Source organism: Astyanax mexicanus, chromosome 11, assembly GCF_023375975.1.
Source record: "Astyanax mexicanus isolate ESR-SI-001 chromosome 11, AstMex3_surface, whole genome shotgun sequence".
NCBI classification, from domain to species: Eukaryota; Metazoa; Chordata; class Actinopteri; order Characiformes; family Acestrorhamphidae; genus Astyanax; species Astyanax mexicanus.
The window spans coordinates 36050848-36078463 of NC_064418.1; the positions used below are offsets into that span (position 1 = coordinate 36050848).

The 27616-nt window shown below is 37.7% G+C and overlaps 1 protein-coding gene across 11 annotated transcripts in view; it reads left to right on the forward strand.

Moving 5' to 3' along the window:
- The window catches only part of abi2a (abl-interactor 2a), a 39175-nt gene that overhangs the window by 5436 nt on the left and 6123 nt on the right, over positions 1–27616 (forward strand). For 4 of the 11 annotated variants that reach the window (XM_007239998.3, XM_015603286.3, XM_007240000.3 and 1 more), the window contains 7 exons: positions 14799–14966; positions 16215–16391; positions 16599–16616; positions 17466–17563; positions 20164–20313; positions 24517–24635; positions 25805–26047. In XM_007239998.3, the coding sequence (XP_007240060.1) occupies positions 14799–14966; positions 16215–16391; positions 16599–16616; positions 17466–17563; positions 20164–20313; positions 24517–24635; positions 25805–26047 (973 nt within the window). The remainder of the gene's footprint in view (positions 1–14798; positions 14967–16214; positions 16392–16598; positions 16617–17465; positions 17564–20163; positions 20314–24516; positions 24636–25804; positions 26048–27616) is intronic. The other 7 variants (XM_007240001.3, XM_022680267.2, XM_022680268.2 and 4 more) reach the window with 4 other exon arrangements.

Below are 27616 nucleotides of genomic sequence, written 5' to 3' on the forward strand. Positions count from 1 at the left end.
CCCCCATCAGCACCTTAAACACACAGCCGAAAGTAACATAAAGGCATAATTTACTACACTGAAAAATAAGGGTGTTTTGAATTGCATTGTTAAAGATGACTCAAGTTTCATACCTACTGATATACTGGCTGTGATCTAGGGCTGGGTATCGCCACCGATTTCTATAATCAAATCGATTTTGTTTCCTGATTTTGTATCGATTCATTTAGGTTTTGTTTGGATATGAAAAGTGTTTTACATAAATGTAATACTTTAATTGTACAAGGAACACTCAACCTACCATTATTAAAAATGATTGTGTAATAAAATCTATGATGCACCATGTATGATAAAATAGACCTCCTTTTATGATTAAGTATATGTTGTTAGCTGTAAATTATTATCTTAACTTCATATTATATTTTTTCCACTAAAGCTATTTTTTTCATTAGGTAAAACCCCCTATTCTCACACACGTAAATATACCCTTTATAACACTGTATCACATTTAATTCACTGGCATGGAACTTCTCCAATAGAGAAACTGTGTAGGAAGGGTGGCAAAGAAAGCATTTCAGAAGGGCATTATGAAATGAATCTTTATATAGAGGGCACATCGTAATTTATTGCAAGAGGTATCCTACACTCTCAAAAATAACAGTACCTAACTGTCACTGGGGCGCTACCCCTTTTGTCACTGGCTCTCTTTAGTTAAGGGACATATTTGTACTCTTTTTCTTCGTGGCTAATTTGCACCAAAAGTTGCAGGTTTTCATTTATTTTGCCACATTTTCACCAATTAACAAATGTAATGGCCTTATTTTTGTCTTGCTCTTCAAAGAAAAGCCAATTAAGGAACTACAATATGTATTATAGATATTTATTAAACTCCAAACATCCCAGCAGATATACCTAAAAAGCACAATGTTTATACTACAGTCTGCCTGTGATGAGACGGACCCCTTTAGTTCGTGTGTGTGAGAGAACCCTGGCATCTGGATGTTCTACTGTCTCCTGTAGTTTTGGGGTCCGCTGTTCTATGAAATGAACTTTGATTTACCACTGTGGATGAAATGTTCTGTACAAATAAACTAGCCTTGCCTTGACTATGACTTCAGTGTGTTTCCAGTTGCCTCCTCCTCCCTTGAGCTGGTTGACTGGAAAAACTTGAACAATGACAACAGCCTTTTCCTAGTGAAGTGTGCACTTGCACATGCCATTGAATAATGTTCAGTGTCTGCCTGTAGCACCATGTAAAGTATGGAGGGGCGTTCTCCCATTCCAACCTCATCCAGCTGCTTTTAGTTAGCCAGTGTTGAGAGCCCTCCCACAGGTAATTAGAACCAGGTTCGACAGTCTGGGTTTAGGAGAGAGCTCTAACAGGGGCTGAGCATGTTAGGGATTCTGGGTAGGCATGGTGTTTCTAGAGTGTTTGTTTGGATGGTAACCCTGGACACACTATGACACAAGCATATTTCTTTCAGTGTACAATAAATTATGTATTCCCTTTTGGATGGGTTCGTGTTTTCCCCTGAGGAAGAGGAAGCAGATGAGAGGAATTCTTGGAGAGTTAAACTAACCCTTTGACTTGGAAATTATTGGTGGTTTTTGTTTGATTGGACCGGCTGATTTCTCTAAACTCAGTGAAGATCTCTCTGTTGGGACAGATTTCTTCTGTCCAGAGGTCTTCTGTGCACATCCGATAAAGCCTCACTGGTCAATCTGAATTCTGCACCAGAATGACAGAATGTCATTCGAGGCTCCTGTGAGTCTGTGTGACAGCTTTCATGTGCACTGACAGCTCGGTTAGTGCTGGTCAGAGAGAGAACAGCCACACTAAACACCCACAGCTACTACAGCCTGCTAGAGTAGTTAAACAAGATGTATATTTTTAAAAATGGTAGGTTGAGTGTTTCTTATACAGTTAAATCATTAGTACAAAGATAGTTTGGTTTATTGAATTTTGTTTTTCTTTTTTTTTTATCTGATTAATAGTTTATTAATAAAAAAAATACTATAGGCTGGAGATGGCGATGGACAATTTCAATCTAAACCTGGTTACATTGTATAAATTGCACTCAAAGCTGAATTATTTATTGGTTGACAAATTACCACCACACTTCTGCTTTTGAGTCAGATTTATTTTAGTGTGCATCCTCTTCCAGTTCATAATCTTTGCTATTAGGTTGAATTTCCCATTTTATTCTGTATGCTTCCCATTATATACACATTTGAAACACCAACTTGCAACAAACAATTGACATAATAATATATTTAAAATATATGATAATGCTGAATGTTATATATCAATATGCTGAAATATGCCTATGCTAAATTTATAAAAGCATGAAGGAGATATTTTTTTAAATATTTTTTACATCTCTGGGGTAACCCTAAAGATGCTTGTAAATTTGGTTAAAATTAAGATAAAAAAGGAGATACTTTTGTACTTGGTTAACTGTTTGAGGTAACAGTATTAAAATACTGAGTTTATTGTTTGGAAGTTTGTTTCGCTACAGGAAATTGGAGATATAATACAGTTATGTTTTGCCAAAATGAACACCTAATGATTTCAATTGATCTTTAACTATTGACTTGTCAAATAATCATAAATATAATTAATGATGGTGACCAGTGATGTCTGGCTGGAATTTTATGTATAAACAGATACGTCACTCTGGCTGACATCACTTGCTCACTCAGTGCAGGAGGCCCCACTTGCGTATTCAACAGTTTAGCTCAACTTCTGGAGCTTCCATCAGACACATCAAAAACCATGGGACATAATCAGTTGCTGTAACAGGATATATGGCTTGTCAGTGCATTTATGTGCTACAGACCTGTTCCATTCGCAGTACTTCTCTGCAGGGACTGTCTGTGGTGTGTGTTTGTACATCTGTGTCAGCAGTTGTTGCAACTTAAAATAGTTGAGGGAATGTCCATAAACATTTGGACATGCAATGTATTGTTCTTTGACTAATTATGTTCCTGAAACATCTAGATTATTGACTTGATTGATGATTATAAAAGAGGGTGCTTTGACTTCTGCACAGTAGTCTAAGTTGTATTTTTGTTCTCTTTAAATATAGAAGTATTTGATTTTGTTGGATATCTAAATAATGTAATCAGTAAGATTGTAAAAACCTCTAATATAAGACTTTTTCTCAGGTGCTTTGGTCACAGCATGACTGTTCAGATGGGCAAGATAACAGACACACTCACGTCTCCTAGTGCCCACAGAAAGGGTGGTCAAAGTGGGAATGATTACAGAGTAAACATAATGGGTGCTGTAATTATAGCAATTGTGCAGTGTGACTGCTGAAAATCCATGATTGAAAGGTGGTCGCTCAGAAGACAGTGGGCTAAAATTGGATTTTCTTTCCTCCTTTTTTGGTCTGACAATTGAGATTGCTCACTCTGTCTTAAGTATGTAATGAGCTGAAAGGATTTATCATGAAGGCTTTGTCTGGGTGTGTAATAGAATCCTCATTTTTGAGCAGACATTGTGATTGTGTTGGGTTTTTTTTAAATGTCTAGATTTACTGAGCTAAAGTGAGTTGAATTTCTATCTGATGTTGTTTGCTTTACAGTGATGTGTTGGCTAGAGCAGGGTTGGAAAATCAGGACTGGCAGTGTAAACAGAGGTGAAGGTCTGCTGGAAGAATAGTTGTCCTTTTAGGGTAAGGATAGCAGTTGGTTTCCTTTGTGGGCATTGGTGGCCTTTTGTGTGGGTGCGTTTAGGGATGGAAAGAAAGAAAAGCTTTGTTATTCTGCTCTTCTACCTCTCTCTGCCGTGATGCCATTTTTCTGTGTGTTGGGAGTGCTAAACATGTGTATTAGGTGAAGAAGTAATGCAGTTGTTGCCTCAATACCTGAACACTGCTGTCTAGACTAAAATACCTGTTCTCCAGACAAATGGAAAATTAAGAACATTTAAAAAGATTTAGGCTAGTTCTGCTCCTGTTTTGACTGTGTTTTATCACATTCTGCTGAACTGCTTCCATTCTTATTTCCCAGCTGCACTGATATTGATTTGTAATTGCCTCATAAAAGGAACATAAGTGGAATTGACAGCTTGCTGTGCATGGGGAACAATAAAGCAGGGCATTCAGAGTTGTCTGCCTGTAGTGGCACTCAACATAAGTAGCTGGCAGAGCAATTTTTCTTTGAGTAGTGATTTCTTACCTGTTTGATAATGACTGCATGGTTATGTTGAAGAGGGTGTTTCAGTAAGTGTTGGTAAATTAATGGTAAATGTCCGTCAGATTTAAGTTCTTGTTTTTTTATTTCCTCCTGATTTGAAGCTTTCTAAACACACAAACAAATATATAAACATTATCACAATACCTAGGGGTGTCCTGATTTGATCACATGATCGAAAATTGTTCACATATTTTTCTAAGGATTCTGGTGGAAAAGGTCCGGATAACTGATTTATTAAAAATATAATGTTATGTGTTACTCCACAAGTTAACTATATACACTGCAGTACACACGCACTGAGTATGCTCACTGTGTCACATTGTTATATGCAGCTCCACTGTTGTTTATCCTCCATTAAAGCTATTATTTACACTTAGTAACTTAGCAACTGAGTGACTGGAAAAGCATCAAAACTACCCTATAATAAAACAGAAAAAAGTGTACTCTAAATCTAGTCTGCCAGGCCTAAACCAAAATAGACTATTTTTACTGTCTCCCTCCTAAATATACAAAAAAACAAATACCAGCATTAAAATTAATCACGATCTTAATTATGTTTAATCACCAAATAATTGTTGTTGTGACATTTTCTTTGTTCGTTTATTTAAAAAAAATGCAGTTGTAATATAATAATTAAAAAATTAATAAAACCTTAATAGACAACTTTTATGTGTTCAGGACATCCCGAACAATACCTACAATACACACTATATAGGATACAGAAGATGCTCTGGTAGTCTTAGAAAAGCTCTTACTTTTATATTCAAAGTTTACTGAAATCCATCCTATTAATCAAGACTGCATATGTTCTTCGTTAGAAATTAATCAGTGTGTTTAAGGCAATTGCAGATTTCCAACATAATTTTTTCTGAGTGCATTTTCTCCCTAAATGGTAGGGCCTAGGTTTATTAGTTTATTGCTTTTTTTTTTATATTCTCTATGGATACTGTGACTTTTATGGTGAAGAGCTAGACCTTTTCTCATTGCAGTAACATCTGCAAACATGGAGTTTTTAAAGGTAAAGAGGTTTAGACTTGCAGGTCAGCATTAGACGTGCATTTTTGTGATCGTTCTATCAGTACACATGTACACATGAATAGCACTAATGTTTCATTGTGTTGCAAAATACCATGCTTGGAAACAACCCCCACAAATAATGATCCCTCACATTTTTTAGCCTGCAGTGATTTGCCACCTGAAAGTAATTATCGAGCTTGTCTTCACTGCGGCAGTGTAGGTGGTTCAGTATGTCTGAACGCAGACACACTGGAGCGAAAAGCAAATAAATCTGCTAGTGGCAATCTGGGGGTCCAAGCTATTTGGCAGAATCAGATCCCACACTGAATTTACTAATGTAGGGGAGTGCAGGGCACAGAGCCTATAAGTATCATAAACAAGGTCAGTTCTGTCTTAAACATGGAGCTTTGTGGCCTCCACCTACTTAATGCGCGACGAAAATTGCGTGCTTTGCATGAAGTTGAATGTGCCTTCGTGAATTTACGAACTGGAATACTTTCTGTCTTTTTGACTATCACCTACATTCTCAACCAATCAGACTTTTTTGTGTAGTGCCTTTGGCCATGGAGTTTGCCCAGCTTGGGCAAAAGCTTTAAGATAAAAAATAAACTTGCATATTTGGTTCGGGCAATATCTTATATTAGGGCTATAAAATAAATCCTATTTTTTCTTGATGATTTTTTTAAGGTAAACACCTCAAAAGACCTGTGATAACCACAAACTCAAATTAAATTAAATGCATGTAGCAACAGAGGGAGCCCTTTAAGCTGCAGACTGCACTCACGTGAAATATCTAGCCTTCAAAAAATTAGTGCAGACAAGCCAAGTGCTAAAAAAAAAAAACTATTTGATGAAAAAGTTTACGTCCAAATAAAGTTGTCCAAATAAGATATATTACTTAATATTAGTATACATGTTTTATTTATTTTATCTGCCCTGTCTTTTTTTATGAAGAGAACACAATGGTGGATTTAGATGTAGGGTGCTGTGATGGTTAGATTCGTAGGTTCTGGGGATTGATAACAGATGGATGACACTGTGCTGGTTAGTTTAGTAGGTTTTGGGGTTTGATATGACATGCGGATTATGACTAAAGTCTACTTAAATCTTTGGTTATTAACCTCAGAACTACGTAATGCAGCTAGCGGCTCAATGCTAGCTGAACTCAGCAGTGAGTATTTGTGTGAGTTAGCAAATTGTTTTTAGAGGTTAATTAGATGTTGATTTTTTTTGTACCATATCTAACCAGCAGAGTAACATCATTCTGATAAGTTCTACTGTTTAATATGATGTACATGATGTCTGTAATTAGGCTTTCTGTGTGTATTCTGTGTGTTTATGTCTAAATTCCATTTTTAAAGTGTACGGTTACAAGCTGAGCACGAGCTAAGGTGACTGAAACAGAACAGATGAGTCAGCCTACTGTTCCCTCAACCTCTGACTTTCCTTTGTGTCTCTACCCTACCAAAACGCAGGAAACACCATGGCTCTGAGAACGGTCTCACAGCTTCATTGTGCAGTCTTCTCCTCTCCTCGGGCAAGAGAAAACAGACTTCCAACTAGGTCAGGATTAATGGAGCCTAAGAAGAATGGTGGAGTAGAGGCCTAAGACAGAGAGCGAGCGAGAGAAAGAGAGGCGAGATGAAAAATGAAAGAGAGAGAAGGAACAGTATACCAAGCAAGTGAGAGGATAGAGAGAGGAAAGGACAGGGTGAACAGGGTGGGGGCATGCTGAGGAGAAATACTGTGCTGTCAGTATGTATAACAGTCCAGAGCCCAAATATTACTGGGTCATATCTAAGTGGTGGCCAAGTGCTAGAGACTTTTACATTACGTTGGTTTATTTCTACGTTGATGGCAAAAATACATTGTATATCTTTTAGTGTATTTGGGATGGAGTGTTTTATTGCATTTGCCTCCCACTGTAGTTTTTACCTTGTATTACATAGGACGACAGCTGGACTCGGAAGTAAATGGTTACCTGATTAATGATGCACATTGGTGTAACACCTTCTACATAGTTGCCTAAAAAAAGAACACAGTATTGTAAGGGTTTTCTATCAAAAATGTAATTACATTATAGTCGATATTGTGTTGCCATAACAAATAGGTTTACAGAAAGCATATTAAAATGATTCCTGTCATGAAAAATATAGGGAAGTCATTAGCCAGGTTTCAATTAAAAATAAACAGAAGTTATGCACAGCTGTGTAATTTGGGCAGAAAGTAATTGCTAAATAATTGCAGTTAACAGTTATATGCCAAACAGTATAAAGAAAACTAATAAACAGAGCATTACCAGACGTGCCAGGTTAATTATGTAAGTAAATAGGAGAAAAATAATCAAGCATCTGTATATTTTTCAAGTTTTTTTCAGGTTTATTAAAAGCAATGAAATTGTATAAAGAATAAAAACAACGTATATATATACGGGCTCTATTATTTACAAAAAGAAACTAATTTGAGAATTTTGAAGAATCAATTCTGTGAGTTGGATACCTTGCTTGGATCCAGTCATTTCAAGAATTCAAAACATTGTAATGTTTTTTGTTTAGCTGCATTATAAAAATATTATGTGAAGATGTAGAATATAAATATAATGCTCTGCTAAATCTAAAAAAAGCTCAGTTTTATTTGTTATTAACTTAGTTTGAAGACTGCTGTGGAAATATGGACAGTTGCTGTCATATCGAGATCCGTGTGTAGTGCAGAGGAAGACTGTAAAATGTTGTGTGTTCCTTTGTTGGTAACTGTAAGGTTATTACGTTAACATGATGAACAGTGTGTCCTGTTCTCTTCCTCTGGACCAGAGGCATGCTAACAGATCTGGGTCTGAGAGTATTCTTACGCTGCACATTTTTAATGAAGGGGTTGCTAATGAGCTGATGAATTTAGACTGGTTTGCTGGAACAGGGAAAATACAGGCCTCTGAGTTCTAATTATTATGCTAAGTCAAAAATTGAAAATTAACAGCTCAGAAGAAGAAGCTTTTTTTTTCTTTTCTTTTTTTTATATACCCAAAATCCATTTGTTGTAGTGCCTACCTGTCTGCTACTAATTTTTGAGAAATTTCATACCAGATCGGCTCAATCCTGGAAATGCTGAAATTGTCATATTTTGATTATCCTTTTTTTATTTGTTGCTTGTGATCTCAAACCTAAGGCTGAGCAGCTTTTCCGTTCAGCGCAAAGTGGCTAAACATGTGACTCATATTGTTAGAACATGAAGTCAACATGGAAAGATTGTGCAACTTTGTACATAAAAGCCCCATCCCATTTCGTCCCTTGGCTCTACCACTTAACCCCACCCCTCTGAATCGGGTGGAAAAGATCCTGATCCCTGATTTATCAAAAATGTTACATTTTTACTTGACGAGTAAAAGACTCTGCTGTATGCACTAGGCCTGTCAGATTTTTTTGTGGACGATATATTGTCCAAGAAATTATTGCGATGGACGATATTTTTGTAATTGTAATGCCACTGACATAATAACAGAATAGCATAAAAAAAACAATTCTACACTTTTTAAAACAACACAGTTTTCATTAATCGTTTATTAAAATTAGTTTGTATTGTAAATTAGTAGAATTATATACTTATTTCTTCACCTTTATGTATACTTATTCTTCACCTTAACTTTGTCACGCTGTGTGTATGGAGTCAAAGTTATTAAAGCATGACTGGCTAAAATACTGTTCACTGTTATATATGTGAACAAACATACAAATAAACACAAAAGACGGTATCACAATTATCAAAAATGATTGAGTTCATGCTCATTTATTGTACGAGAAATCTATATTGCAGTTATTGTGACAGTCCTAGCATTCACGCTTTGAGAATTTCACTGGCAGCAACAAGCCCCTCATATCACCCATGTTTGCCTGTTGTGTCTGTTCCTAACTGTTCAAGCTATCGCTTTGCTGCAGGCTCTCGGGCTCACTCACTTCCTGTAAATCCTATGAACTTCATTTCACTTCTTAAATATCACTGTGTTCATCTGCTATATGATATATTTGCTTGTTCGGATTTGCTGTACATCCAATGATTTATAAATGAAAATCGTGAAAATTATCAGGGGTGCCCAGACTTTTTCACCTAACTGTATACATGTGTTTAAAAACATAATGCATGGACACAAGCATATTTTTATAATGCAGCTTCCCTACAGTTGTTATTAAAATCCTTCAAAATCTTTTAGCATTTGCATCATCATTTGCTCCAGAGCTGTATGAGCATAGTTGTATGCAGTTGTATACTAGGTATACGGGTATAGTAGCTGCTCATCTTAAGGACTAGTTGTAAGGGAGAGAGATGTACATGTTTTCCTCTATGGTGCTATGATTTTCAGCTGCATATGAATATACTTAGAGGAGCCACGGTCTGCTGCTGCTCTGTGTAGGAAGAGGATTGTGTGGGTGGATAGTTTTTCATATTAGTCTCCATGATAATGATTTGTTGGAGTATTTATTCTCCCTTTCTGTGTTTCCCCATCTGTGTATGTGTCTCTTGTCACAATGATCAGTAAATCAGTCTTTACCTGTGTACAATTTTATCATGAAGTACTGGTATGGATACACTAATCTGTTACCAGTGTTGCTGATATTATCAATCAGTATTAACCACTGCCTTTGCCACAGTAATTGCTGGCATTTTTGCTGTAATTTAAACACTCAACCTTCTAATACTCAAAATTACTTCCATTGTCATGCCACTTATAATCTAATATGAGTCAATGTATATGAGAGCAATAAAAGCTGAACTAGTAAATCTGAACAGAAAATACTGCCATAGATAAAATAACAAAACTCACAAACTGAGAACGAGTTTAAGGGTATTAAAAATCTGTCAGCCTTGATTCAGTTAAAACTAACCATGGTGTGATTGCTTTAGAAGTGTGGTTCAGTAGGGTAAGTGCAAATGCAGTCTTTAGAACCAGACTTGTGGATTGTGACCTCCTGAGTTAATTCGTAAATTAATTTTGCTGTGTTTAGTTTGGAGTATGAAAACAATTAGCCCTTTTTAACAATGTGGAAAGGGCTCCATTCCGTGCACCTAAATTTGAACAGTTTGGTGTATTTCCACCATAAAATATAATGGAAAATATCATTCTGGAGCCAAAAGCCGAAATCGAAAACTCTTGTGCCTCACCTTCTGTTTATGACTTATTCTGTGACGTATACACTGTTTCACTATAACTGGTGTAAAAACTCTGGCTGACTCACTGAAAAGCACTGAAAAACAGTTTAAGAAAAATTATTTTGGTTGAAAAGTGGTAAATGTGTACCAAAAGCATTTATACGAAGCAAGCACAGGATGTTATGTAACAAGATATATGTGCTATAGCCATTCCTGAATATGAAGTTTGTACAGGGTCTTGTCTGGTGCTTTAGTTAGCAGGGCTTTTTCTTAAACCACATACATTAATGTTTTAAAATTACTCACCATTAGAACAAAAAAGTTAAAATAGTTCCCTGAGTGAAGATATAAATATATGTGCAAGGTTGGGATTCTTTCACAGGTACTGTGTTTTTTTTTTTCAGCTTTATCATATAATATTAATATTTGTACTTTTTCAAAAATGTGCTTTAATGCTGATATCATTGCTTAGATTTAATATGTTTTTAAATATTTTTCTCTGTTATTCACTTGCTGTATATTTATTCCTGCCGGTGACCATGATCTCACTCCATACTGCTGGATGTTTGCCCACTGTGACTGTGGTGCAGCAAATTAAATTCTGCCCGCTAGTTATTGCATGGATCATGCAGGACTCGCGGGCACACCCACCTTTGGCAGACCTTTATCTGCAGCCTTCTGTCATACGTGCGTCATGAATCGCCTTTTTTTTTTTTTTTTTTTGACTAATTTTGGCATTTTTGTTTGTATGGATGCAAAGTAAACCAAGGCTGAAATGTAATCAGGACCAAAGTATGCATCACAAAAGAGTGGTGACCATTAAACATGGCTAATCCTGCGTTTAGGAATGGAATTATCCTCACATGGAAGAATCTTGATGAGATTGACATGGAAAAAAAATTGATTTAATATTCTCTAGTATGCGTATCTCTATTTAGGCTGAAATCTGTACCCATAGCTATTTTCATATCATAAATTTAGTCAGTTTCTCAACCTCCTGCTCTTTTACCCATGTGCAGTCATGTTCAGAGGCTAGGCCAAAGCCTAATTATTTAAGACACCCTTTATAAGAAGTCATTATCAGGGTTTCCTGCTGCTTTTCTGCTCAGGTCAGTGTAGCGTGGCTTTGGTGAGTCCACTGCTGCAGAATCATTAGGCTGCAATTACCATATAATTACTCTGGAACCTAACCTCTATTACTTTGTTTGGGGGGGTGTGTGTGTGTGGCTGACTCTGGAAGATAGGAGAGTAAATTGCGTTTTCTGTCCTTGTAGTAACACTTCAGTAATCTTATCAGTGCTGTCCTCTGTGGAGAATGGGTTTTTGCTGTGCAGTCAGTGTTCAGAGAGGAGTCTCGTAGCATCTCACACCTGTAGACCAGCATCAGCCTTCCCTGAGGCAGAGGAATTTGTATCGGTCAACACCTGTTAAACACCTGTTGATGGAGCAGATTTGGCCCAGATCTGTTTAATGGGCCCTTATCTGGTTTGCAGTATGTTTCCTGCAGGGATGTTCAGATTGTGTTGACTTGTTTTAGCGGTCAGTATATATTCTGAATTAGGGTTGTGCCATATCGTATCGTACGTGATAAAATCGCCAAAATTTTTGAATACCGTGAACGATATAATACCCTAAAAATATTGTGCCATATCACCCATCCCTGATTATCATATCAGGGTACTACTTTTTGACTGTTTTTTACAAAAGAAAAAAAATCATAAAAAAAATGTAATATTTGGTTGCAGTAGTGTATTCTTGAAAAAAAAAAAATTATAATATCGGCAAGAGTATTGTTATCGTGAAAATACCATGAAATATCGTGATATTATTTTAGGGCCATATCGCCCACCCCTATTCTGATTGATCTTACACATCTGTTATACTCACTATCAATTATCAATAATTATGTGCAAATTGTAGTACTGTGTACAAGATAACTTTTTCCCGCAGGCGACCAGACTGTTGAACAGCCACTAGACCAGTGTTCTGCATCCATACAAACTCACTGCATCCTGCACTTACTTCAGACTCTTCACACTTCCACACACATATTTGTACATATATATAGCATTGTAATATCTATAAATTCAGTTATATTTTCCCTTACATCTACAGTGCAATACCATATGCCTATAGTGCAAGTTATTTTGTATATTGTTTAAGTTAATTGTTTATTTTCTATTTTATTTTATTTATTCTACTCTATGTTGTAAATGTTTTTATCTGCATACTGTGGAACCTGTACACCTGTACTCTTGTGATGTGTTGATACAGCCGACACTCCACAGCTGTAGAGAGAGCCCATTTGTAAAGACATTGATTTTTGCTTATTTTTACTTAATTCCGCATTAAAGCCTCATTTTGACTGTGTAGATGCTGGCAGTAAGTAGCATCTATATTAAGGCTTTATATCAGAAGAGGACCTTTTCATTTAGAACAGTCCTCCCTGTAAGCCGAAGCGCCTGTGGGTGGGGGTCTGTGTGAGAGTGCTCCCCTCCCCCCCCACTCTCACTGCAGGGGAATGTGAGTGCACCCAGCTCTGGAGCAGCTGTGATGTCATCAGTGCGCTCCACTGTTATTCACAGTGCACTGGATCTGCATATTAGTGTCAGCATGTCAGCATGTGTCCTGGGGGGAGGGCCCGCCACTCTGACCTACATGCCCGCCTGATGCTAGTCCACAACACTAACATTTACATTACGTTTTATTAAGCTCACATTTTTTTGTGATTTGCTGAACGAATTCTGGAAGATTGGCTGATTTTATGAGCTATGACTAATCTAACTGTTCTTTGAGAGTTCAGCTTTCAAGTTGTTTAGCTTCCAAACCCATTTAGATCACTTTTGAGGATCAATGATTAACCCATAGCCTTTTCTCTTATTAGAAATAACTGTGCTGCTGCTTTTTTGTTTTGGGTATTATTTTGTACTGTGAGGGGTACTCTGGGGTCTGGGGTATTGCAGGCGAGACGTTTGTTTGTGCAGTCATGCCGAATTTCACTGTGTTGAGCACTGCTTGAAGTGTATGTGAGGTGACTGTCCCCTCCTGGCACAGCAGTGGCACAAAGATGGGGATTGTGTTTAAACGCTCTCACGCAGAGTCACTCTCTCAGATCACAGCTCAGTACAGGAATCAAAGGACCCACAGTCATGTGACACACTGCTGCAAAATGTTGCACTGAGAGAAGTGCTGAGATCCTGACATTCCCCACGCACACACACACACACACACACGCCCCTGTCTGTCCGGTTTTTCATTCATTTTTACGAGACCACCTAGATCATAGGTTGCAACTAAAGAATAACCCACCCACTTCTTGATGACCGCTTTTATTAAATAATAAAAGGGCTGTTTATGTATTTTTATGAATTCAAAGTTGGGTATGCTTTGCTCCAGACAGCATAACAGTAAATAGCCTTTATTAATTACATAGTCATAATCAGGAAGACAGATCATCTACAGACTACATAATATATGAATGTATATTGATGATTGATTGCTTAATTTCTAGGAGTGTCACGATTTCGATATTTTATCGAAATCTATCGAAATTATGTCATGGTCTCGAGCCTCGAAGTCAAAAAGATGGTCAACGATCCCTCCCTCTAAGCTACGCAAATGGCGCAGCACGCAACGCAAATGGCGCAGCACGCAACGCAAATGGCGCAGCACGCAACGCAAATGGCGCAGCACGCAACGCAAATGGCGCAGCACACTAGCTGATGCCACGGAAATTGTGACTGCTCAAAGAGCAGCCCTTTCTCCAGAGAATGTGGACATTCTCATCTTTTTAAAGAAAAACTTGAAAATATAAAAATAACAGTTGGTTTGTCTAGCCTCAAATATGTTAATAATTTTGGTACCCTAAGGAGCATCTTTCTCTCAGATAAAGTTAATAATATAGATAAAGTATATAATATATAATAAAAAACTTGTCATTCTCAGGGACCGAGTCTTATTTTCATGTTTAACTGTTATAGTAGGATAGAGTTCAGTTTGTTAGGGCTCTAATTGTTCTATTATTTTGTACATAACTGTTCCTGTATTTTTTTTTATTATTTATTTTATGTTGCACATTGCTGTTTTAATAGTGCACATTGCTGCTACCAAAAAGATATGGCATTACATATATATCTAAATTAAATTATTTAAATTTGACCATTAGTGCCTAATGTGGTGTATTACAGATCACTTGTATCACTTTGCATCACTTATATCAAGCCCACCTTTTAAAATAAGATATTGTAAATTTGATGAATCAAACCAATGAATGACCATAGACTAATTTTAAGCTGGCATAGGCCTCTCTGCTGTAAAAAAAAAAGAAAATCGAATCGAATTGTGACCCTAAAATCGGAAATAAAATCGAATCGAGGATTTAGAGAATCGGGACACCCCTATTAATTTCCTATTTGATTCATTACTTACTTTTTTTGTATTTCTTCTTTTCTATGTTCCAGTCCCCAGATAAGCACAGAGCACTAGAGGAAACCAAAAACTACACTACTCAGTCCCTGGCCAGTGTTGCCTATCTGATCAACACACTAGCTAACAATGTGCTGCAAATGCTGGATATCCAGGCGTCGCAGCTACGCCGCATGGAGTCCTCAATCAACCACATCTCACAGGTAAGCCCAAGGCTCTGAGATGACCAGCTGACGCCTGCTCATATGCTTACATACCTTTTTATAAATATGCAGTGCTCTCTTGTGGAGAAAATGCTACAGCATGATTTAGGGACATTCTGGGTTCTTAAATTTCACTTACCATTAACAAAAATCCTTAATTTGCCTTGAGCTCTGTCCGGTAGCTCTAATTTAAAAATATCACAATATTTCAGGGTATTTTATGCTGTATTCTTGGAGATAGATTCTTGGAGAGTCTGGATATGTAAATGATAATAATGTAGCAAACTAAATAATGTAACAAAATAATTTTATGTGGTTAAGTAAGTAAAATTAATTAAAACACTAAAGTTCAGAATATTTAGTGTGTTCATAAAAATAGGAAAAATAAACAAAACATTCCCTTACCACTACTATCATTATATGTTTTTTTTTTTTTTTTGTTTTTTTTTTTCTATATTGCTGTTAGATTATATTGTGTTTGTTAAAATATGGAAACACCCCTAATTAGCTGATTGGTTAAATCAGGGTGTTGAACCTTTTGAAGGGGTTCCAGGTTTGTTTTCTCATTCATGCTTAATTTTTTCAGCTTCCCACCTGTTTCTTTCTCATATCTGCCAGACTTGAAGCATCTTTCCTGCATCACTGTCACTTCATGCTGCACATCATTCAGCCCTGTTTGAGGAGCTGGAGGAGCCAGCAGCGGTGGCTAATTCCCCCTTCCTGAGTTGTTTATTTAACAGCTGTCAACAGCATGCTGTCTAACGGGATTAAGGAGTGCCACGCTGCAGCTCCTCTAACATATTAATCAGCCTCCTCTCTTCAAGCTTTTTCCACATGAGCTTCTTCTGATTTTGCAGGAACTGAAATGAAACAGATCTGCCTATCATAGCCTTAAACTGTTCAATGCTTCTGTCTTTAGACACTTCAGACACTTTGCTTATCCATTTCTTATAAAATCACACAACGCATTTCTAGTGGTAAAAACAATTGCCATTAAAATACCTAGATAAAATACTGCAGATAATGTCCAACATGCTCAATACACAGTGCAACATGTATGAAACTGAACAGAATGTATTTGCTGCATATTTAAGCTTAAATAAGCTAAAATTAAGAGAAACGCAGAACAATGGTATATTACATTACTGATATGGGTTTCAAAGTCTGAAGAGATACATGACTCTTATTTATTTCAAGTTGTTCCTCTCTGAGCTTTCATTCTGTTTTGTTTTTTTGTTTTTGTATCAGACAGTGGATATACACAAAGAGAAAGTGGCAAGACGGGAGATTGGCATCCTGACAACCAATAAGAACACTTCCCGCACTCACAAAATTATTGCTCCAGCCAATCCTGAGCGGCCAGTGCGTTACATTCGGAAACCTATTGACTACAACATGCTGGATGACATTGGCCATGGAGTGAAGGTAGGATCACTTGAAGTCCAAACCACTTGAAGCTCTCATCTGTGAATGGTAGAAAGATATTTTCAGCAATGCATGACAGTGCTGTTTAATACTAACCGATATTCTGTGGCATAACTTGGCGTGTCTCTCTGTTTTTGTCTCTAAACTGTCACTAACCTGTCTGTGCTTCTCCCTTGCTTCTTTTCTCTGCTTCATTCTTGATTTAAGTGGTTGCTTAGGTTCAAGGTAAGGGCTTTTACATGTTGTGTGCAGCTCAGGGTGTTTTTTGTGGGAAGGTGGGATGATTTCTGCAAACTGACTAAAGCCAGAAACCGTTATAGGTTCCATGGTCATTTTAGTAATTTTACTATTTACGTAAGGCTGGGCGATGGTATATATTTTTAATACAAAATTTGATAATATTTCTGAAAATGGTGGTGATAATTGTTGTATTCAGGCTATTAAGGTTTATGTATTTTAAACTAGCTTACAAGACACAAAATGACTACATTTATCTTTAGTCTGTGAGGCAGAGGACAGGAATGGAATTGCAGAATGAGGCTTAATATGGACTTTGCACATGAAGACAAATTTGACAAATAAGAAATGAAAAAAAAATTAAACTAAGTTCAGAAAAATACAAGATATATTTTAGCCCCATTGTCCAGCATATATTAAATAATCCTTACTCCTGGCGTTACCCTGTGCTGTTTGCCTTATTCCTCCTTCCCCACACTGAGCAGAATAGCAGTGTGAGCATGCATGTGTTGTATTGCATATGACTTCAGACAGTGTGACCCTTTTTGCCACTTTGCCCATGTGTTAAGCTGCCAGGGTGGCACAAGCCGCTTCCTGTCTCCGTGTGCGTTTCTGATTGTTCCCATGCCAACGCTGTGCCAACGGGAACTTTCACACTGCTTTGCTTTTTTGCATGTGTGTGTGTGTGTGTGTGTGTAGCATTTTTGCATATTTAACTCCTTAGCAGTTTAAAATGTTTTTAATTAATTTTTATATTTAGAAATGTTTAATGCTTATATTCTTTCATGTAAATACATGTATTTATATAATTTTCTGTTTTTTTTTTTTTTTTTTCAGGTAAGCACCCAGAATATGAAGATGGGAGGTCTTCCTCGGACCACCCCACCCACACAGAAACCTCCAAGCCCCCCAATGTCCGGAAAAGGAACTATAGGGTATGTGCTCTAGGTGCTTTGCTGTGCTGGGCTTGAAGGCCACAGCTCTATACCAGCAGAATATTATTAGTTTGTTTATGTGTGCTGGGTTTGTGTGGGTGGCACATTTTGCTTCATAGACAATAGTCCTTCTCAGAAGTCAGATGTCATTCTTCATAATTTATAACAGCATTTTATGGGATGTGTCACAGTAGATTGTAGCTTTTATACGCACCCCCTACCCCCAAACACAAACACACACCAACACACACTCTGTTAAATCTGGGTCATATATGTGTGTGCCCATGCAGAACTCTGGTTTATGTGTGAGGACACTGCCGTAGGGCACGTGTTTGGGTCATGACACTTCCCTCTGGCTAAATTCTTTTTTTGGTCTGTGGGTGACATTTACTCTTTACGCTAACGAAGATGCTTGTTTAATCTTCGGGTCAGAAGATACACATGTTTAATGAGGACTGACCTCTAAAATTGCCAAAGCAAAAAATAAATTGCTCGATAGTAGACCTGTCACGATAAGAATTTTTTGTGGACGATATATTCTCCCAGATATTATTGCGATACACAATATTTTTGTATTTTTAAGACTATTAAATGCCACTGACATTATGATAACTGAATAGCCTTAAAAAGTAATTATACACTTTTTAAAGACAGCAAAAATGTAAGTAATAATTTATTATATTTTGTTTGGGAATTATATACTTTAATTATATAATTTCTTCACCTAATTTAGTCCACACTGTGTGTATGTTAGTCACAGTTATTGAAGCATGACTGGCTAAAATATTGTTCACTGTTATGTATGTGAACAAACGTACAAATAAGCACAATAGATGATATCACGATTATCAAAAATTATTGAGGTCGTGTTCATTTATTGTACGATAAATCGATATTGCAGTTATTGTGACGGGCCTAACCGATAGAAATAGAATCAGTTGGGCTCCAAGTGGTCCAGCATTTCAGTGATGGCTAGGTTTCACATGTTGTAGGCAACATGTGCTTATCTTCACCCCCCTAGTGTTGAGGGGAGTTTATATTCAAGGGGATAGGGTAAATGACCTTCCAAATTGGGTAAAAAAAAAAAGGGGTAAAATTAGAAACAAATTTACAGTATTAAGTCAGTTTCAGGCAATGCTGCAGCATCCCCTCCCCATTTTTTTAAATAAACTTTAGGGTGTATTATACTAAACTGAAGAATTACTGCACTTTTACACTGCTTTTCTTTAGCCTGCTCGCTGCAGGCAGCCTTATGTGCTGCTGCTAAGCCAGATTGGACAGTCATGCTACTGTGGCTATTAGCCAGTGTCTGCTGTCAATATCAGCCAATGTGACGTCCATTTGTCATTGTTTCTTATTCTGTATTCAATCAGTGCATCATGTGTATAGATCTATAGTATTTCAGCACTGACATGGTCAAAAAGGTGTCACTGTGTGTGTGTGTGTGTATGTATCTGTAAGTTTTGTCCGCATGATGATAGCCAGTGATGTTCGTGTTTTTGTATTTTGTCTGTTAATGTGTTAATCTGTTGTCCTTTAAAAAGGTGAAACTATGCCTGAGAAGCGGCATCCGTCTTTTAGGTTGAAAATGTAGCTTGATTTAATGAAATGCACTGTTCTGAATGAGGGTTAAGCAAGTGAAAGAGAGTAACAAAGAGAGAAGATTCTGTGCCCTGAATCTTAATGGTTTGTAGAGATGAATGGCATTGTGTTTGTAGGCAAAAACTTGCACTGTTTACAGATTACTGAATACTCACAGGTTGCTCTTTACAAACCTTTGTGAGAAGAATGCTTTTGACTTCTTGTATAAAGTTGTCATTTGGGAGATAAGAAGGTTTTATATGAATGTGTGCCGACTATGCTTTTTATGTTAAATATCTACAACTTTTGAAAAATTTTAACTGATCTAACTGGGAGTATTTTAACTTCCACTGGACCTCCTGTAGAGCTCAGATTATACAGTATAATCTGAGGTAATGCAACATTTGGTTCTTTTCTGGATAGCATGCTGATAGGAATTTGATTGAATTTTGAATTTCATAAAATAGACTTGGTTATAACCTATTGAGTTACTTGGTTTTTAACAAAAGGAGTTTTTAAATAATTTATTGTACTGATAGACATGGATGTATGATTTTTTTTTCCTCCACAGCTTCATGTTTTCTTTGTGTTTAACCAGAATAATATTATATTTTAAGTTTTTTTTAATATTATAAGTTAAGTTTTTTTTCCCCTGAACCTTCATTCAAACTTCTTCCAAACTCTTAAATGTGAATGACACATTTTTATAGCAATATGACCTGTTGTTCTGTTGTATCAAGTGCAACTTCTTCTCTTTTACATTTGTCATACCATATATGGGTTACATACAAACATATTTTTCTCCTGCAAAAGTAAAATGAATTGTTGCTTTAGTTTGTGATCATATGTGCTGAAATTCCATAATCACAGCATTATGAAATGTCTGCTGCTTTTAAATGCAAACAAGGCTTACTTTTGATGATATTGCATCATTGCAACTGTATTACCAAGCTAAAGGATAATACAAGGCCTAAACATCCCACAGACTTTTAAAGTTTTCAACCCCCTGCTCCTGACAGGAGGCATTCCCCCTATAGGACACTGGAGCCAGTGCGTCCCCCTGTGGTTCCTAATGACTATGTCCCCAGCCCAACGCGCAACATGGCGCCTGCACAGCAGCAGAGCCCTGTGCGCACAGCATCAGTTAACCAGAGGAATCGCACGTACAGGTACCCTTCTGCCTCATACCCATATGCCAACCTCCAGCTCTGTCTCTATCTATGTGCTTTCCATCACTCTGCTTTTCACTAACTTCAGTAGAACTTGGTTTGCTGCTGCATTAGTTTACAGGTGGTTAAATTTTATCATATATTAATTTATTTTATGACAATTAGAAAACATTGACTTGGGTCAGTTGGAGCAGCTCAAAAAACAGCTTAATAAAATTCAATAAAATAATACTTTTAGATCTGTTCTTTTATGAAATCTAAAATGATGAATTGTGTAGGTGTTAAGGGGCACTCGTTTCCTTAGCATCTTTTAACCATGAGTTTCTTATTAACATGCAGTCTGATTAGATACTTTGACAGATTGCAGGGAGACGTTGTTACTCGTGCCCACGCTCACTCTGCATTGGTCACATTCACAATTTCCATTCAAGGGAAAGCATGGATAATACATTTAGACAAATTCATATAAAAAGGGTAAACATAACTCTTAGGAATAAACTAATACTCTCTTCTTTCATTCTGATTTAAATCCTTTAAAAGCCCTGATTACAACCAGTAACAAACCATTAGACATATGGACATGGACAGTGCATTATCTCTCAAAAATAATGCACCAACAGGTCTAGCACTTCTGCTTTTTGGGGTAAATTATTATCTTTAATTCCTTCTCTGAAAGGCAGGGCAGATCTATTGAATAAGTTGGCAAATCTGGTTCCTCTTCTAGTCTGTACCGCAAACACTTTGGTTGCAAAATGACAACATAAGAGAAAATTGTGGCTTAATTTCTTAGAAGGGAGTGCACTCCCACTGTCACTGTTGAACTGTCAACTTTATAGAGGATTACCACAAACACTGTTCTCTGAATATTACTGAACCTGCTTCAGGGATGTAAACTGAGCATCTGTCATGGAGAGGGTCTTCTGATAGCTTACTTAGGAGAAAATAATGTCCAATGACTAAAGGACCTCTGTGAAAGTGAGCATGGTTGTGCATCGATTCAGCAAGGTGTCTCCTCCCTAACCCGTCTCTCCATCGGAGGACTTTATGGACTGTGAAACAAGAGGCTTCCTCCTACGCTTCTACGCTCCACTCACCCTCCCCCTTTCTCCTTTTGAAGCCTGAGACTTCTCCACTGCGTCTGAGTTTACGTAACTGTGCTCCGCTAGTTCTGTCTCGCCGTGTGCCATCTGCAGTGATGCCCTCAATACACTCCTGAAAGGAGCTGCAGAAATCCACCATGGATTAGGGCGCGCTTGCTTGCAAACACTCATATATGTTCACATATATCACATATGTTCACATACATCCCAGCAACGTCATGCAAATGTGTACGCGTGCACACAGATACTTTTCTAAAGAATATGCTACCCCCTTCATACCTGCACTACACATGCATCATTCCACCCACATGGTCTGGAATATTGCCTTTTCATTCAGCATTCTGGATCGGGGAGAGCGTGATAGATATTGTTTCTGTCCCTGTTGCTCTGGAAGTTGAAAATGTTACAAGACATCATGTGTGGGAATACTAAACAGATGATCAACCTTTGGAGCCTGGTGATGAGCAAATTATGCAGATAATGCAGATAGCCTGAGCAGAAATTGCAGAAATGGAATACGATTTATGATGTGCTTCACAACATTACATGTTAAACAGGCACATAAATCCTCATTTACAACCTTATATGAAAAAAAGGTTGTGACAGTATGAAAAATGCAAATAAAGAATGCAAAATTTATGTACAGACAGTATAAACATATTCTCTCTAGACAGCATTGTATTTGTTAATGTACATGGGTTGGACAATGAAACTAAAACACCTGATTTTAGACCACAATAATTTATTGTCCCGACGAACAGTTCAGGTTGAAACAGGAGAGTTGAGGTGCACATTGAATTCTGTTGTGATTTGGGCAGCCGTAGTTTTATGTTTTTGGATACAATCCAGGTTAACACCCGAACATCCCTTTCAGACAGCTTCCTCTTGCATCCACAGTTAATCCTGTTGGATGTGATTCGTCCTTCTTGGTGGTATGCTGATATTACCCTGGATACCGTGGCTCTTGATACATCACAAAGACTTGCTGTCTTGGTCACAGATGTGCCAGCAAGTCGTGCACCAACAATTTGTCCTCTTTTGAACTCTGGTATGTCACCCATAATGTTGTGTGCATTGCAATATTTTGAGCAGAACTGTGCTTTTACCCTGCTAATTGAACCTTCACACTCTGCTCTTACTGGTGCAATGTGCAATTAATGAAGAATGGCCACCAGACTGCTCCAATTTAGCATTTCAGGCCTACAACACATTTAGGGCTGGGAATAATTTAGGTAAAAACTGAATAATTAAATGTTTTCAACAGGTGATTGTAAACCTAATTTGGTAAGGCTGTATCATCAGAAGACTGAGACTTTGAGGAAGAAGAAGGACCTTTTGTTTGACAACAAGTGTTTGGGGAAAATAGAACCATATGACAAAGGAATTGCTTTGGATTATTTTTTCTATCTTTGCAGTATGCCCTTTTACCATAACTGTGCGAAACAGAAGCCTTAATTTTAATGTTAAACATTTACAAAATCAACTTCAGCTTTTCTTGGCTCTAATGCTGGGATAAATTATCACATAGTGCAGTTGTGTGTACTGTGGTCAGGTGAATCCGTATGGACGCCCTGTGCTCCAGAACAAAGAGAGTGTTGGTACACTTATGTGTTGGAAGTAGATTAATGTAGAAATGCACAGTAAGATCCTATAGCAACTTACCCTGCATTCAATACTACCTCTTTTTAAACAAGACAATGCAAAACCTGCGCTGCATGTCCATCTGTATACAAAAAGGAGACAAAATAAATCATTAAAAACAGTGTACGGAACCTCAGGCTGTTAAAATAAGAAAGAAAAACTAGTATAAACTGGTTTAGTAAACAGCTTCAGAATTTCTGTGAGCTGCAGTGCTTGTGTGCTCGCTTTGGAAAGGTCATTGCAGCATCCTTCCCATGCTCTTTCACCTCATCCCTCTCTTCCGTTGTGTAACGCTTCCATTTAAAGGTTTTTTTCCCCCCAAACTGCTTCAGCTTCGTGGGTCAGTCTGTCTTTGCTGCTCTCTTTCTCTCTTTAGTTTCTCTCCTTTTACATTCTCAAGGTTCTCTTTCTCGCTTTAGAATGAAGACCCTCATTCTTTCGCAACTTCATCTTTGTATATAAAATTTCATATACTCTCTCTCTCTCTCTCTCACTCTCTATGCTTTCCTAGCACATTTGTCTTGACAGTCTGTGAATTCATAGTGTTTCTTTTTGGTAAACTGTACCTAAAATTTGGGAAGAATTGGTTTGTAGATAAAATACACAATATACAGTACCAGTCAGAACTTTGGACACCTCTTTTTATTCAGTGATATTTTTACATTGTAAAACACATTTAGCTTTAAGGACAGATCTGCACATTCTTGGTATTTTAATCTCAGTGTCTTCATGAGGTGGAGTCACCTGGAATAGTTTTCTCAGAGCCTTGAAGGAGTTTTTGGAGGTGCTGAACAATAGTTGCTGTTATGCTGTTATGCTGTGAAGCTCCAGCTCATCCCAAATCACCTCAAATCACCATCTCAGATGGGTTTAGGTCAGAGGATTTGTTTACTAGGTAATTCCATGTGTCCCTAAATTGTTTTATATATAGTTTATAATAATCTACGGTGTAGAAAATAGATTAATAAAATAAAGAAATATAGAAAAACATTAAATAAGAAGTGTATCCAAACTTTTGACTGGTACAGTACTTCAAAATCCTTTCTTACATCTAAATGCATCTAAATACAGGCCGCATTATGAGCACAGACCCTGTCATTTAAGTGTCTCCTTACCAGGCACATGTGCTTAGGAGCTTGTGCTGCTGCTTCTCAGTTCATTTCAGGCATTTCTTTCTCAACATTTCTTCTGCTGCTCTTTACTGATTAAATCAGTGGACAGTAGTGTTTGGTGGCATCTAGAAAAATCGTCATGTCCAATGTCTTGTGACTGCTGTTCTGAGCCTGACCAAGGCGCTATGTGAAATTGTCTGTGTTTATACTGGTCTCTGTCTCTGTGTATCTGTCTTCTGTGTGCGAATCCTGTAGAAGAAAGCGATGTGTCTGTTACATTTATTTATTTATTTTTATTTATTTATTTTTTATGAAGTCTATATGTATAATGTCGAGTGTTTCTTGTGCAGCGGGAGCAGTGGAGGAAGCCATCCCAGCAGCCGCAGCAGCAGTCGAGAAAACAGCGGGAGTGGCAGTGTGGGTGTGCCCATCGCTGTACCAACGCCTTCTCCACCTAGTGCATTCCCAGGTAATAACTTCACCATTGTAGTGATCCTCTGCGTCCTCGCTTAAAATGGCACAAAGTTGCCTGAATGCAATCTGCAAGTTTCACCCCTGATTAGGCCAAACACCTTTCTATGATTTCTGATTTCTAAATGTGTGCTTTAGTTAAGTTAATACAAGTCAGAGCATTTGGTGTGCTTAAGAGCACTACAGCAGAAGGATCATTTGGCAAGACTCCTAACATTACATGTCTATTGATTAAAGTGCAAGTTGTTCTGGATAGAGTGTTAGCCAGATTCATTAGTTGTACATGTCAATAAAAGACAGTTACATTATGGATATAATGTACAGTAACTTTTCAATATCCTGCTAACTTCATTAAAACGTTTGTGGGAAGGCACTGTATATATTAGGGGGGAAATATTCAGTTGAGACTTCTGAACATCAGAGTTTTTGAATTAGTTTATCTGATTTTGCTATTTATTGGTAAATGTTTGAGTGAAATGAACATTGTTGTTTTATTCTACTACTGTTTCTCCCAAATTCCAAATAAAAATTTTGTTATTTAGAGCATTTATTTGCAGAAAATGAGTAATGGCTAAAATAACAAAAAAAAAGATGCAGAGCTTTCAGACCTCAAATAACGCAAAGAAAACTAATTCATGTTTTCAAGTTTTAAAAGTTCATAAATCAATATTTGGTGGTATAACCCTGGTTTTTAATCACAGTTGTAATGCATCTTGGCATGTTCTCCTCCACCAGTGTTACACACTGCTTTTGAAAAATGTTATGCCACTCCTGGTGCACAAATTCAAGCAGTTCAGTTTGGTTTGATGGCTTGTGATCATCCATCTTCCTCTTGATTATATTTCAGAGGTTTTTTAATTTGGTAAAATCAAGGAAAAACACCACCATTTAAGTGGCCTCTTAAATGTTTTCCAGAGGAATGTACTCCCCTACTTGCATACATAAAAATATAATATTGAATCTGCTTTAATGGTCTTTTGGGAGTCTTTCAGTGTCTGTCTGTAAAACAATATTTGGATCAAGTTACAAATTCCTTCATAAAGCCCTTAAATGCAGCAGTCCACCTTCAAGACCTTCCTGTAACCAAATAACATAAGGCTTAATCTTTCGGATTCTTCATTTCTCCTTACCGTTACTCTTCGTCCTTTTCTTCCCTGATCTCCAAAGCCTCCACAGCTGGTTCTACCAGCAGCCCTCCTGCCCCACCTAACTCCTCCCAACCTCCTGTCACATGCTGTAATTCTGCCCCCACCCAGTCCTTACCCAACTCCACTGCACCCCCTGATCCCTCTCTCACTCTTGCCTCCACCTCTGAGGAAACGCTGGCTTCAGCTGATTCCCCTCCCACCTCACAACCCCCCAATCCCGCTGCAGCTGCTGCAACCTCCTCTACCACCACCCCTGCACCAGGTGAGTGTGTCCCCACCTGACCTGCCAGACCCCGCCTTCTCTCCAGATCATGCCATCTTCATTCCCCAACCTTGCCTGCCATCATATGTCATAAGGAGGGACAGCATGAAGATATCTCCCTGTGTCTTGCTTTCATAATCTACTGTGATTCACCATCCAGCCTTTCCATCATTGTTCTTTACATCTTATGTTTTTTTTTTATTTGCTTGAAGATAGTATTTTGAAGAGATCAAAAATATACAGGTTTCACTTGTGTCCTTTTTTTCCTACTTTTCTTGAAGTAAATGTACTGTATTCTATTTTCATGCATTTGAGGATTTGATTACATTCAGTAACAAGAACCTGACTGAAGTATTGGATGGAGCACCACCATTGAAGAAAACACGGTTCCACAACTCCACAGTTCAGTGCTGGAGCGCTTTATTTGTGAATATTTGTTAAAAAAAAAAAACACCCAAGTGGTTAGGAGCAAAACTGTTATTAAGAACAATTTACGCGACTTACCTTATGTTCTAGCTTGTCGCGTAGCTCAAGACAGCAGTAAATGTAATTGGTCTGCTGAGCCTTAAACAAATGCAGATACACAAGTGCACAAGTATAAACGCCCAATGGCGTAGGCCCCTTTCACAGGTTATGCTGTAGACGGAGTATAAACCAGCCTTTAGCCTTTCTTTTTATCATACTCGCAAGTAACATGGTATTAGAATGCTTTCGTAAAAAAACATATTTACAGTAGAACTGATTGAAATGCTATTTCAGTGTTGCTCCACAATTCTCATATTCTAATAGAACCATAGAACTCAGCAATGTTGCTTTGTTAGCCTAGTACCAGGATTCACACCGAGAAAACCATCCAACAAATCAAATGAATCTGCCCACTCAGCTAAGTGTGAAAGTATCCAATTAGCCATGACCTCCCATGTTGTGTTAATCTCTGTTATTCTTCCACCCGGGATGCCCAGCATGAGCTGCGAGTGCCATCCTCCTCCTCACGTCCCCTGTAGGAATGTCTTGCTCACATGACATGTAAAGCTGGTCTCATTCAGAAGAGTTACAGTAGTGTATGTGTACTGGTGAGAAAGCTTAAATGCAAGCTGCATAATTTAGTTATAGCTTGGTTTTTACGTAAATTCATGAATACATTTACCTGGTTAAATTAGAGAGCTAACTTACTATCACTGTAGATTCTAAGATGGAGACTAGTCTGGGTTCACCTGCCCTTCTCATTGTCCAATGTGTTTTCAACTCATCCTTTTTTTCTTTTCTTTTTTTTCTTTTACAATTGTGTCTCTATCCAGCCCAGACCTGCAACACTGTAGGGGTGAGATTAGGTGCTAGGTGGATAAATCCAATTTTCATTTAATTTGCGCATGTCTGTCACTTTCAGATCGGTGTTTGAGAATGTGCTACACAGTTTCTTGGAAGCCGAGCATGTAGTCTTCACATAGCTGTGATGAATGTGGTGTGGGACATGTTAAATGCTCCCTTAATGTTCTGCTCAATATTTGAGTCACTGTATTTTATTGCAGAAGGTGTTGTTCCACTTAACTCTTAACAGGATTGCTTTAG